This window comes from Saimiri boliviensis, chromosome 17 (assembly GCF_048565385.1).
Source record: "Saimiri boliviensis isolate mSaiBol1 chromosome 17, mSaiBol1.pri, whole genome shotgun sequence".
NCBI classification, from domain to species: Eukaryota; Metazoa; Chordata; class Mammalia; order Primates; family Cebidae; genus Saimiri; species Saimiri boliviensis.
In genome coordinates this window covers 65823938-65838043 of record NC_133465.1, presented here as the reverse complement: position 1 = coordinate 65838043, position 14106 = coordinate 65823938, and the positions used below count along the sequence as shown (strand labels likewise).

The following is a 14106-nucleotide window of genomic DNA, read 5'->3' as shown; positions in this document are numbered from 1 at the left end:
TATACTGTGGGCATGGGGGAGTTCCTATGTGGAGCAGAGTGAGGAAAGAGAAATCCTTGTTTCCATAGTAGGAAATCAATAGATAGTGCCTGAAACTGAAAAGTCAAGACGTCGTAACCCAAGTGTATTTTTTAGAAACGTGGGTAAATGACAAAATGATCGCCAAAAGGGGTGTCCTCTGAAGAGGAGGAAAGGGAATAGGTAAGGCCTGCTGTTTTTTGTCTTGAGGAAACTATTTAAACTATATAATTAATAACTTTTTATTGAAATAAAAACAAAAGTGACAAATGCACAATGGTGTAATGGTAGCACTGTGAAATATCAGAAGCAACCTAAATGCCCAGCAATATTGATCACAAAGTACTCTGTGATCATTCAGAATGAAGAGGTAGACCTATGCTTACGATCATCTATAGAAGTCCACAATATATTGCTAAATTTAAAAAAAAAAAAAGGTAAATTTTAAAACATCGATATGCTACCCTGCAAATGCTAAGTCTCTGGTTTTCTAGATGTGCTGAGGAAGTGAAGAGCCCTGGAGAAGAGGCCAGCAAAGCTAAAGTCCACTACAATGTTGAGTTCACCTTTGACACGGATGCTCGGGTAGCCATCACCATCTATTACCAGGCCATGGAAGAGTTCCAGAATGGTATTGCCAGGTAAGATCAGGAGACCAGGTGAGCCACTTCCTTCCCAGATAGGCAGAGTCCATGTCTTATCCACTCAGCAAGAGCAGAAAACATTCCTTTTCTGCACCCAGATGAGATCTGGTTCCTGAATTTAGATTTTCTACAAAGCCTTCCTCTACCTTTTCCCTTCAAATTGTGCCATCTTGGTATAGTAGCAAATGGTGGATAGTCCTTTGGGTCCTTAACATGCTGTTAAAAATCTAGTAAGCTACTTTTCTTTGGATGTGTAGGTTGAATAGAAAAGTTTAACATTGCCAAGCAAGAGCAAAGGAAATGGATTATAAAGGACCCTTTCTTCTCTTTGCTAGAGCCTGTTGATAATTGAGAGCAGGCATGAGCAGAGGAAGTTGTCAGACACATCTGTGCCGGATACTGACTTTTCCTTTGCCTCCCACTTGTATCAATAGCTACATTCCCAAAGACAACAGCCTCCAGTCGGAGACTGTGCACTACAAGCGAGGAGTGTGTCAGCAGTTCTGCCTGCCCTCCCACACCGTGGACCCCTCCGAGTGGGCGGAAGAGGAGGTGAGCTGCCTCTGGGGAGTGCTTCCCACATCAACTCAGAAGGGCCAAGGGGCTACTTAGGACTCCAGCCGACAGCAAAGGGGCTGCTCAGAAGCTTGAAGGCCATGCTTACCCCTCAGCCTTGTGACTTCATCATGTCCTTTTAAAGCTCTGCTTATTTTGCATCAAGGATATACGTGACTTCATTAATTTTTCCATTCCAAATAGCACATTAGCCTGGGATACTTTGAGAAAGTCATGCTCCAGGAAAAAAAAAAAAAAAAAAAAAAAACCTATAGGTTAGAGGGCTTTATTTACATCTATGAAATTTTTAAAAAGAAACTGATTGCCCTCAATTAACATACTTGAGTAATTAATAAAGCTGATGAATGAGGAGCAGAGATGAGATTAATGCTTCTTGACTCTATCGCCCTTTCTGAGATTAACTGTGCCATCTATATATGTTAAGTCCTCTTTCTTTTTTTTTTTTTTTTTTTCTTTCCTTTTCTTTCCCTTCAGCTTGGCTTTGATCTGGACCGAGAGGTTTACCCTCTAGTGGTACATGCCGTGGTAGATGAAGGAGACGGTAGGGGCGATTTCTGTCCTCTATGGCTGGGCAACACTGCTCTTTTGTGGCATATTCCTGGCAGCAGCTGTGGCCCAGAATAACATGCCTTCTTTGTGGGTGTTTATGACTGTGGGTCAGGCAGTCTCTACATCCTCTCACATCTGTGACTTCAAGCTCCTGGGCCGATGTGAAAAGTGTTGGTTTGGCTGGGTGCAGTAGCTGTAATCCCAGCACTTTGGGAGGTGGAGGTGGATAGATCACCTGAGATCAGGAGTTCAAGACCAGCCCGGGCAACATGGTGAAACCCTATCTCTACTAAAAATACAAAAATCAGCCGGGCATGGCAGTTCATGCCTGTAATCTCAACTACTTGGGAGGCTGAGGCAGGAGAATCGCTTGAACCCAGAAGGTGGAGGTTGCAGTGAGTCAAGATTGTGCCACTGCACTTCACCCTGGGCAAAAGAGTGAGACTCTGTCTTAAAAAAGTGTGGGTTAGCCGAGTGTGGTGGCTCATACCTGTAATCCTAGTACTTTTGGAGGCTGAGGTGGGCAGATCGCCCGAGGTCATGTTGACCAGCCTGGCCAACATGGTAAAACCCTGACTCTACTAAAAAAACAAAAAATTAGCCAGGCATGGTAGCTCATGCCTTTAATCCCAGCTACGTGGAAGGCTGAGGCAGGAGAATCGCTGGAACCTGGGAGGCAGAGGCTGCAGTGAGCCAAGATCATGCCACCACGCTCCAGCCTGGGCAACAGAGCAAGACCCTGTCTCAAAAAAAAAAAAAAGTGTGGTTATATAACGTGTCCCTTCTAGGGACAAACTGGCATATTTGGTTTGCCAGCTTGCAGGGAATTGGAAAAGGTCATGGGCTTCAGGGTGTGCTGTTTGGGCTTCTTTACTCATGTGCCTTTGTTTCTTTCAGAGTATTTTGGCCATTGCCATGTACTGCTGGGTACTTTTGAGAAGGTGAGTGACTTTAGAGGATCTTGATTTAATGCCTTTAGCCCTTTCTTTCATGTGAGACGCATGTAACTCATTTGCTGGCTGCCTGCACTCAGCAGAATGGGTCTGGCTCTAGAGACTGTAGTGTGAAAGAACATCACGGTGGGGGCTATGCTTCGATCTAGGGCCATCCCTGCCACCAGCTTGCTACAGGACCTTCAACTCCTTAGGCCTCAGTCTCCTTAAAATGAAAGGGTTAGACTGGGCCAGACATGGTGGCTCACACCTATAATCCCAACACTTTGGGAGGCCAAGGTGGGTGGATCACTTGAGGCCAGGATTTCGAGACTAGCCTGGGAAACATGGCAAAACCCTGCCTCTGTTAAAAATACAAAAATGATAAGGCCGGGCACAGACGCCTGTAATCCCAGCACTTTGGAAGGCTGAGTGGGGTGGATCACGAGATCAAGAGATCGAGACCATCTGGCAAACATGGTGCAAACCCATCTCTACTAAAAATATAAAAATTAGCTGGACATGGTGGCATGCACCTGTAGTCCCAGCTACTAGGGAGGCTGAGGCAGGAGAATCACTTGAACCTGAGAGGCAGGAGAATCACTTGAACCTGAGAAGCAGAGGTTGCAGTGAGCTGAGATTTCGCCACTGCACTCCAGCTGGACAACAGAGCGAGACTCCATATCAAAAACAAAAATGCAAAAATTAGCTGGGCACTTGTAATCCCAGCTACTCAGGAGGCTGAAGCAGGAGAATTGTTTGAACCCAGGAGGCAGGGGTTGCTGTCAGCCAAGATGGCACCACTGCACTTCAGCCTGGGTGATAGAGCAAGACTCTGTCTCAGGAAAAAAAGAAAAAAGAAAAAGAAAAAGGAAGGAAGGGAAGGGAGGGAGGGAGGGAAGAATAGGGTTAGACTGGATAAATTTTAAGACCTTTAAAGTATTAGGATTGTGTAATTCCATTGTGCAAGTGTCCAGGAACGTGTGTACAATAGTGCCCCTGGTTATCCTCAGGAGATACGTTCCAAGACCCTCAGTGGATGCCTGAAACTGCAGATAGTACAGAACCCTCGTATAGACTGTGGTTTTTCCTATACTACATCCACACCTATGATAAAGTTTAATTCATACATTAGGAACAGAAAGAGATTAAGAATAACTAATAGTAAACTAAAACAATTACAACTACAAGGTAATAAAAAGTCTGAATGTGCCTTTTTCTCGCTCGAAATATTTTATTGTATGTAATATTTTCAAACAGTGGTTGACGGTGGGGAATTGAAACCATGGAAAACGAAACTGCAGATGAGAGGGGGGCAACTGTAACTGGGAGACAACAGAAGAAAACCTGGTGCCTTGTTACCCTCCCTTCCTTGTTATAACTTTCGTATTTTCATTCCAGCACACAGATGGAACTTTCTGTGTCAAGCCCCTCAAACAGAAACAAGTAGTAAGTATTTGAAGACCACAGGCTGGTGGTGCGGCGGCTCCTTCCTTCCTTTTGTTATTTTTTCTTTCTTTTTGTCTTCTCTCTCCCTTTTTTTTTTTTTTTTTTCACTTTTTGCTAAGTCTCTCTTTTTCCTTTTTTTTTTTTTTTTTTTCCATTCAAAGAAGAAAAGGAAAAAAAAAAAAGGAGGGCTTTTGAATGTTACAAGCTATTACAAACGACTTGGGTGGCCTGAAAGGAATGCTGATTTTTGATGTCTTAATTGTGCCAGAATCGTTGGTGTTGAGGAAGTCTTTATCTGAGCAAAGGACTTGAGAAATGAAGGAACAAGATTTATTTCCCAACATTGGGTTCAGGTTTTATTTAAAATGCCAGAGTGAGAAACATTTCAAGCAAAAGGATAAAGCATTAGGGTCCAATTTAGGGTAATTAGAGTCATTGGCTTAATTTATCCTGCCCATTCCTTTTCTAGTCTATGCCTTCTTTTTTTTTTTTTTTTTTTTTTTTTTTTTTTTTGAGATGGAGTTTCGCTCTTGTTACCCAGGCTGGAGTGCAATGGCTCGATCTCGGCTCACCGCAACCTCCGCCTCCTGGGTTCAGGCAATTCTCCTGCCTCAGCCTCCTGAGTAGCTGGGATTACAGGCACGCACCACCATGCCCAGCTAATTTTTTGTATTTTTAGTAGAGACGGGGTTTCACCATGTTGACCAGGATGGTCTCGATCTCTTGACCTTGTGATCCACCCGCCTCGGCCTCCCAAAGTGCTGGGATTACAGGCTTGAGCCACCGTGCCCGGCAGTCTATGCCTTCTTAATTGTCCATAATAGTAAGCTCTAGTGCAAGTATTGTTATTGTATTTATGAAATTTTATGTTCCCTGTTGTATATAATGATGAGTAAATTAAATATTTGATTTTCTTTCTTCTCTCAAAGAGAAAACATAAGTAAATAAAAGCATCCTTTACTTGTCTAGGCCTTTGAGTTTTTTTTTTGTTTGTTTGTTTGTTTTTTTTTTGAGACGGAGTTTCGCTCTTGTTACCCAGGCTGGAGTGCAATGGCGCGATCTCGGCTCACCGCAACCTCCGCCTCCTGGGCTCAGGCAATTCTCCTGCCTCAGCCTCCTGAGTAGCTGGGATTACAGGCACGCGCCACCATGCCCAGCTAATTTTTTGTATTTTTAGTAGAGACGGGGTTTCACCATGTTGACCAGGATGGTCTCGATCTCTCGACCTCATGATCCACCCGCCTCAGCCTCCCAAAGTGCTGGGATTACAGGCTTGAGCCACCGCGCCCGGCCTTTTTTTTTTTTTTTTTTTTTTTAATGAATTGGTAGTCCTCGGTTACCAAAAGAGGTAAAGTGGGAGGGAGTTCCCACTCTTGTCTCTCAGTAGAGTCAGCCTATCCTTGAACCTTTCTGTTTGCTGTTCAGGTAGACGGGGTCAGCTACCTCCTTCAGGAGATCTATGGAATTGAAAACAAGTACAACACACAAGATTCTAAAGTAAGTTTTATCCAAAATTCTGAATGTACTCTTTCCAGGAGACCAACAGAGAAATTATCTTATAAAGCCACCGTCTAGGAATTTAGCGTGCCAAACTCTGAAATCAGTAAGGTCTTAGAAGGATATTTTCTTGTTCTTCATTTCAGATCATTATGCTTGTACCCCTTTGGAAATGAGAAAAGCAGGCTGGTTTGGCTTTGTTCTGCCACAGAGCTCTGTCCAACTTGGTCTCCTACCAGGGTCCTTTTGCTGCTCCTTTTCCTTTATCTGTCTGCTCCCTTAGGTCCCTTCAGCTGAGACTCAAGAGGCCCAGCTCTGAGCCTCATCGGAGGAGCTCGAGTGGTTAGTCTCATCCTCTTGACTTTAGATAAACACTTCCCAGAAGCAGTGAAGCTAAGTGCGTGGACGCGCTGGGCAAACAACAAAGTCCAGTGTCAATTCAGATTTTGTTCTTATTACTTATCTTAGCTCTTCAGACAAGCTGCCTTGTCAATAAAGTATGGGACAGGAAGGGCTTTGTGCCATCGGCTAAATTTCTTTCTCCTCGGCCAGGTGGCTGAAGACGAAGTGAGTGATAACAGTGCCGAGTGTGTGGTGTGTCTCTCGGATGTCCGGGACACCTTGATTCTGCCCTGTCGCCACCTCTGCCTCTGTAACACCTGTGCAGACACCCTGCGCTACCAGGCCAACAACTGCCCCATCTGCCGACTGCGTAAGCCCAAGAGGGGCAGGGGGACTGGTGGGTGGGAGAGAGGACGAGGACATTTACAAAACACCGAAGCACGTGCTGCTGCTGGATCGGGCAAACAGATGCGCGCTAGGAGGGATCATGGTTTCTGTCTGGGCTCTTGTTCATCCTTAATCCTGCATCAGGATGTCCTGATTGCCTGTTTTCTTCTTCACAGCCTTCCGGGCACTGCTTCAGATCCGAGCCATGAGGAAAAAATTGGGCCCATTGTCCCCAACCAGCTTTAACCCCATCATCTCATCCCAGACATCTGACTCGGAAGAGCATTCAGTAAGTTGGGCTCAGAACCACAGCCCCTCTGAAGCAGAAGCCTCATTGGCTTTTTTAAACCGTTCATGCTTCTCTACATGGCACTTCAGCAAGGAATCAGACCTGGGCATGCTGCAGTATTTAGCAGGGCGGCTGAGAGCTTGCATTAAAACCAACTGTTATTACTGTGGAAAATTTGAGTACTGGTCATGAAAACCTCCCTTTTCCTCCTTGGGAACTTGGTATCCAGTTAATGTTTACCATTCCTAGAGCCATCTATTTGCAGTTTCACTCCAGTGAGGTTCATCTCAAACTCCCCCAGGCAGAAATAATGGGACGATTGTTTTGGATTTGAATACAATTTATTATCTTTATTTGAACTCTTGAAGAAAGTAACTGTTTTTCTTTAGCCTGTTTTGCGGCCTCAGTGACTGAGATAAACTGACCTCAGTGTCCCAGTGTAAGTGCTGATACTAGGGTGAAACCTCAAAGCTTTGCAGTTAAAGAATGGCAGATACTGCTTTCTTTAGATTAACCCACTGGTGGGAGAGATCATTATTCAGTGAATGATACTGGGATAATTAGTTAGCTATTTCAGAAGGAAAAATCAGTTTAGCACTTTACTCCTCACCAAATAAATTCCAGCTGGAGTAACTAGTTAACTATATTAAAAGCATCAAACCAAACAAACATTACAGAAGACCAAACAAAACATCCAAAACCTAGAATAAATTATAGATGATTATTCAGTTGACTTTGGATTGGAAAGGATTGTCTAAGCTTGAAAGCAAGAATCATACATTTTGTCACCCAAAAAGTTTATCACTTCAGAGATCTAAAAGGTGACCAAAATTAAAAGGTAAACAACAAATAGTGTTTTTAAAAAAAGTATTTACAATGTATCAGAGGAAAAGCTGATGCCTTTGCCATAGTTCATATTGAATGAAACAGTAGATAAATGGGCAAAGGGCATAAACAAAAAATACTCAACATAGAGTTTTTTTTTTTAAGTTCAACCACATTAAAAATCAGTGATATGCAAATATGAGAATACCATTACCAACTTTCAAAGTTTAAAAACTTTTATTTTTAATGATTCTCCCTGCTATCAGGGAAGTAGTCAAAATAGGTCTTCCATATTACTTATAAGAGTGTAACTAGAGAAGGCACTGAAATAAACAAAACAGCAGAAAACAGCAGTATATATCAAGAGTCTTAAAAACATTTATGCTTCATCATCTAAGAGCTAAGAATTTAATAACAAGAAGATAATTTGAAAAAAAGGCATTCAAGGATGTTCCTCAAAACTTGTTTACAATAGGACGCGTTAGACATTAGATAACCACCACTGGAATAGTTAGAAAACTTAGGGGATCCATGAGAAGCGGACATACATGAAGAGGCTTCAGAAACAAAGGAACATACTTAAGTTCTGGCCAAGCATGTTGGCTCATATCCGTTATCTTAGCACTTTGGGAGGCCAAGGCAGGAGGATTGCTTGAGACCAGGAGTTCAAGACCAGCCTGGGCAACATAGTGAGATCCCACTTCTATTTTTTTAAAAAGAGGAAAGTATAATAAAATAAGCAGAATATAAAATTATTATTTATAGATTGATCAAAACTGTGTAAATAGTACACAGAAAAAAATGGGAAGAAAAGACACCAGAATGCTAACAAAAGTAACTTTGGGTGATTTGATTACCGGTGATTTTTTTCCCCCTTACTTCTACTTGTATGTATTTTCCAAATTTCCTATAATTAACATGTTTCCATTATAATCAGAAAAAAATAGAGATTATTAAGAAAAGGTTTACCAATAAGCAGGATCTACAATGTGTGGTTCTTTGATATTTTATCTCTGCTCTAGTACAGTTGTTCTTACCAGACCGTCCCAGAACAGATATAAAAAAAAAAAACATTTTTTTTGGTGTAGAGTAAGTAGCATGATCATGCCATAAAACAAAAAGGACCTAATTAATTTTTCAACCTGTCTTTGATTTCCCTAGTCCTCAGAGAATATTCCACCAGGCTATGAAGTAGTATCTCTTCTGGAGGCCCTCAATGGGCCCCTCACCCCATCCCCAGCAGTTCCTCCACTTCACGTGCTTGGAGATGGCCACCTCTCAGGAATGCTCCCTTCATATGGTAGTGATGGCCACCTGCCCCCCGTCAGGACGATCTCCCCTCTTGACCGCCTGTCCGACTGTGGCAGCCAAGGACTCAAACTCAAGAAGAGTCTCTCCAAGTGAGTAGCCAGTGCTCCATAGTATTGCCCCAGGAATCCTTGATGAGACACTTTAACCCTCCTTGGTGCTGGCTCACATCCTGGGGCCTTAGGGCAGAGTCACCCTCTGGGCTGTTCCAAGAGCTGCTTGTGGGAAGGTTATCCCATCCCTTTAGAGATGAAAATAAGATGCTATGTAGGTACTTAGGAAAATTCTGATTAGACAAATCTCTTAGGTATTTTTTTTTCAAAGGTAGGGGATGGGATATAGGAAAGAGGACGTTGAACACTGTGGATGGGGCCATCCAGGCCCCTGGGAGCATTGCTTAGTCCGAAGACTGAAGGAACCTTGTGATCCATATATCTTAAACATCTAAATCCAGCTAGGCACAAATCATGACAAGCTTTCTGTGGCAGAGTAAAGGGGAGGGCATTTTACAGACGAAAATGTTGAGATCCTGTAAATGGCAGTGGTTTTTCCCAAGTTTAGATAGCAAGTCATCAAAGGAGCTAAAGGTAAAACTTAGTACTTCTGATGCCCCAAAGAGGTCTCCATCCCTCCCTGGTTCTCTTTTCTACCTCCCTAGTTCTACCTAAGATTTGGGTTTTGAGCCAGGCAGGTTGGCCCACACTTGTAATCCCAACTACTCAGGAGGCTGTACTCCTCCTCTGTTAAAAACGTCAACAAGCCGGGTACAGTGGCTCACGCCTGTAATCCCAACACTTTGGGAGGCCAAGGCGGGTGGATCACAAGGTCAGGGGTTCGAGACCAGCCTGGCCAAAATGTTGAAACCCCATCTCTACTAAAAATACAAAAATTAAGGCCGGGCGCGGTGGCTCAAGCCTGTAATCCCAGCACTTTGGGAGGCTGAGGTGGGTGGATCACAAGGTCAAGAGATCGAGACCATCTTGGTCAACATGGTGAAACCCCGTCTCTACTAAAAATACAAAAAAAAATAGCTGGGCATGGTGGTGCGTGCCTGTAATCCCAGCTACTCAGGAGGCTGAGGCAGGAGAATTGCCTGAACCCAGGAGGCGGAGGTTGCGGTGAGCCGAGATCGCGCCATTGCACTCCAGCCTGGGTAACAAGAGCGAAACTCCGTCTCAAAAAAAAAAAAAAAAAAAAAGAAGGCTGAGGCAGGAGAATCGCTTGAACCTGGGAGGCGGAGGTTGCAGTGAGCCGAGATCGCGCCATTGCACTCCAGCCTGGGTGACAGAGTGAGACTCTGTCTCAGAAAAAAAAAAAAAAAATGAAAAAACGTCACCAAAAGGATTGCTGAAGTCCAGGAGTCCAAGTCCAGCCTGGGAAACGTAATGAGACCCTGTCTCAAAAAATAAGCAAACAAAAAAGATTTGGGTTTTCCCCTCAGCTTCTCCTCGCAGTAAGTACTGTTCTTAAATGGACATTGGATACAGCTGCTTTTCTTCTGGACTCCTACAGATCCATTTCCCAAAATTCTTCCGTGCTGCCTGAAGAGGAAGATGAGCGTTCCTGCAGTGAGTCGGAGACACAGCTCTCTCAGAGACTGTCAGCTCAGCATCTCGGAGAGGTAATTGACATTCCTCTCCTTTTCTTGGGTGTTGTACTCCAGGGACTCTCCTCCTACCTGCATGCGTCATCAGGTCCCTCTGCTCTCATTCACTCATCAAACACCTTTTCAACACCCTCTGAGGCAGTGGCAAAGCTTTCAGAAGATTCATGCATTCATCAGGGTATGCCGCCTGTATTATTTGCCAGGTACTGTGCTGTATGCTGAGGATAGTAGCTGGGGAACTGCAAAAGTCCCTGCCCTCGTAGCATTTATATTCTTGCTGGCTGGGATGGAGGTGGTGGACACAAAAGACAATAAGTAAAAAAATACACGTGTGCCAGGTGGTACTGTGGATCAGCATGTCACACAACAGAGAAGGGAGTGTCATGCCGGGAAGTGGGAGTTACCATTCTTAAAAAGTGGTCCGGCCGGGCGCGGTGGCTCAAGCCTGTAATCCCAGCACTTTGGGAGGCCGAGGCGGGTGGATCACGAGGTCAAGAGATCGAGACCATCCTGGTCAACATGGTGAAACCCCGTCTCTACTAAAAATACAAAAAATTAGCTGGGCGTGGTGGCGCGTGCCTGTAATCCCAGCTACTCAGGAGGCTGAGGCAGGAGAATTGCCTGAACCCAGGAGGCGGAGGTTGCGGTGAGCCGAGATCACGCCATTGTACTCCAGCCTGGGTAACAAGAGCGAAACTCCGTCTCAAAAAAAAAAAAAAAAAAAAAAAAAAGTGGTCCAGGAGCCAAGACCAAGGGAAGTGGAAGAAGTAGCTATGCAGATATAGAAGGATAGAGGGCCGTAAGGTTGGGAACAGCAAGTGGAAAGCCCTGGGGTTAATTGGGGGCTGCTGGGAGGCCTTTGTTGAGGAATGGAAGAAGAAGGCTGGAATTGTCTACTTTGTGTGTCCCACATAGACCTCGTTTAACAAAAGTTTATACACCTGCTCTGTGTAGGGCACTGAGCTAGATAGAGCAGGGCGTAGGAAGGTAAAGTGGTCCCCTGGCCATGAGTGCTCAGGTCTGGCCGGGATAGGACAGATGCATGGGAATAGCACGTGCCTGGCACGTTGTTGTTGCTCAGTAAGTATTTGTTAAATGACTAAGTAAATTTTATAGAAATGAATTGTGCCCAAAACAGAGTCAATAAATGTCTGTGTCAGAGATGGATGAGATCAGCGGAAGAGATCAGAACGTGTTTTATGGAGGAGTAGCATTTTAGCTGAACCTTGAAGTTTTTTAGACAAGGAGAAAAAGGTGAGAGAAACATCCATGTGGATAGGATGGTGCATGCAAAGGCACAGAGCAGGAAGTCGAGGCTCAGAGCAGGCCAGGGACATGGTGAGCGCTTCGCTTCCCAAAGGCCCACCCGACTGCAGTGTGTACTCTGGACTAGACAGGAGACAGACTCAGCCAGGAAAGGGCACCAGTAGCCAAGGCAAGAGGGACCGCCTGAACTAAGACAAAAGAGAAGTGCCTGGAGGGAAGGGAAGGGATTTTGGAGACACAGTCCGAAGAACTTTGCATCTGCCTCAGATGGGTCAGGCTGTGCGTCCAGATGCCTGGCAGGTGGGGGCTGGGATTGGAGGCGGGGGCGTGGGAGGAGCAGCAGGCTGGGAGCAAGGTGGTGTTTGTATCAGAAATCAGCTGAGCAGGGGTTAACTGTGCTCCGTGTGAAGATACCCTGCAGGCAGGGAGGCGTCTGCTGGCTTTGTATGCTTTTGCCTCAGAAGGAAAGCTGATCATAATCCTGGGGAAACCTGGGGTGTCCCCATGTCACAGCTGCTGGGTGACCTGTGTCACCCGAGCCGCAGTCTTTGTATGGCCCCAGCAGATGCTGTGCCTTGGGCAGGAGGTGCTGACTGAAGTGCGCGCCTCCCCTGGGAGGCAGTCATTCCAGGCTTGGGCTGAGAAGTGAGGACGGAAGAGAGACGCTGCGGCCTCTGCATGCCACTCAGCCCCTCCCAGTGTCCCCTTTCCTCCTCATCTCCACCCAGACCTCCGCCCCGACCCCTTCCTCCAGCACAGGTGACTGGCGCTTGCTCCATGTCCTGTTGTGTCCCCCACACCCCCCAGGAATGTGGTGTGTCTCCAGAAAGTGAGAACCTCACCTTGTCATCATCTGGAGCTATTGACCAGTCGTCTTGCACAGGGACGCCTCTGTCGTCCACTATTTCCTCCCCAGAAGGTACATGAGGAGCGGGGAGCGGCTGCATGTCCTTGCCCCTTACCCAGCTACAGCATCCTGGTGTTTCCTCCGGGAAGGGACATGGGAGTGGCAAGCTAATACCCGGGCGGCATGACAGGTAGGCCCTGGCTTGAGAGGGAAGAGGACTTGCTTGCCTACCGTGGGTTAGCGCGCTTGCCTGTAGCTAGCAGGTGTCGGTCCTCTCAGCCTCAGTCCTGCTGCCATGAGGTTTCCTTTAGCATTATGACAGGGAAAAGCAACTGTCTCGTCCCCGAGGCTGAGTTCTGAGCTCTAAAATATAAAGGAGCAGAATTTTGGAAAACCTTAAACCTAAAACCACTTTTAGGGGAGGCCGTTTCACTCCTTACTGCCTGAGTGTAGGGAGAGGGCTCTGCTCCCCGGAAAGCTTGCAGAAGCCCTGCCTGACCTCTAGGCTCCTCCTCCATCCCCTGTCTCCAAAGGCCCTGCCAGCACCAGCAGCAGCCTGGCCCAGTCTGTCATGTCCATGGCATCCTCCCAGATCAGCACCGACACCGTCTCCTCCATGTCTGGCTCCTACATTGCCCCTGGCACTGAAGAGGAGGGAGAGGCTGTCCCTTCCCCCCGGGCTGCCAGCAGGGCCCCCTCAGAAGAAGGAGAGGTAAGGGAAAGGATGGGAACTGCCCTGGCTTCTCTGTACTTTGCACACATGTCCAAAGTAGCATAACCAAAGAGCTGCCAGGCATGGCAGCGAAGCCCCCGAAAGTGCTGGGAGTGCTGCAGAAAACGAGGCCACTGCGCCCGGCTTTGACACCAATTTTGTACTGAACAAGGTTTGGGTTTGCTGTCAGGAGCTTGATGGGAGACCTGTAAAAACTGTGTTCTTCTGCAGGGGCTGCCAGCGGAGTCTCCAGACAGCAGCTTTGCTGGCCTCCCAGCTGGAGAGCAGGATGCAGAGGTAACCCCAGCAGCACGAAGTGTGCCCCTTCCCACAGCCAGAGGAGTGCTGGCCTTGGCTGGGGATGTCAATAAGGACCAGGGCCGGGAGGCTGTGCTGACAAAGCCTTTCTGGGGACATGCCTATATCAGTCACAAGTGGAATGTGGATAGAGATGAGAGCAGCCGCACCGGGGTCTGTGGGCTGTCCAGTGAGTGGGGCCGCTGGTTCTCAGGGTCACTGGTGTGGAGTGAGTTCAAGAAAGAACTTTTCTTGCCAGCCCCTGGCCTTGAGAATGTATTGTTCTTCATTCCACTAGTATCTACATGGGAGACTGTGTCCCACGTGCTCACTGGCACTGGGGTGCATACAGACCTATACAGAACTGTGTGGTGATGTTTCTGCCTACCCCCAGCCCACTGGACCTATCTAGGAGCCCTGTCCAGCAGGCAGACAGGACCACAGTTCAGTGTGAGATGTGCCCTGACCGTGGTGTGCTGTGGAACGCCGGCTCACAGTGAGAGATCTACAACTCTTCTTGAGCCAACTACTCTCAGTGGAGTATCTGGATAGGGTGTGGGAT

The 14106-nt window shown here is 46.4% G+C and overlaps 1 protein-coding gene across 5 annotated transcripts in view; it reads left to right on the top strand.

Moving 5' to 3' along the window:
• RNF157 (ring finger protein 157) overlaps nt 1–14106 on the top strand; it is a 93254-nt gene that overhangs the window by 66745 nt on the left and 12403 nt on the right. For 3 of the 5 annotated variants that reach the window (XM_010342395.3, XM_010342397.3, XM_074388992.1), the window contains exons 4-16: nt 513–659; nt 1097–1214; nt 1713–1779; nt 2685–2728; nt 4121–4168; nt 5594–5665; nt 6218–6377; nt 6571–6683; nt 8670–8908; nt 10329–10437; nt 12448–12607; nt 13069–13247; nt 13479–13544. In XM_010342395.3, the coding sequence (XP_010340697.1) occupies nt 513–659; nt 1097–1214; nt 1713–1779; nt 2685–2728; nt 4121–4168; nt 5594–5665; nt 6218–6377; nt 6571–6683; nt 8670–8908; nt 10329–10437; nt 12448–12607; nt 13069–13247; nt 13479–13544 (1522 nt within the window). The remainder of the gene's footprint in view (nt 1–512; nt 660–1096; nt 1215–1712; nt 1780–2684; nt 2729–4120; nt 4169–5593; nt 5666–6217; nt 6378–6570; nt 6684–8669; nt 8909–10328; nt 10438–12447; nt 12608–13068; nt 13248–13478; nt 13545–14106) is intronic. The other 2 variants (XM_010342396.3, XM_074388993.1) reach the window with 1 other exon arrangement.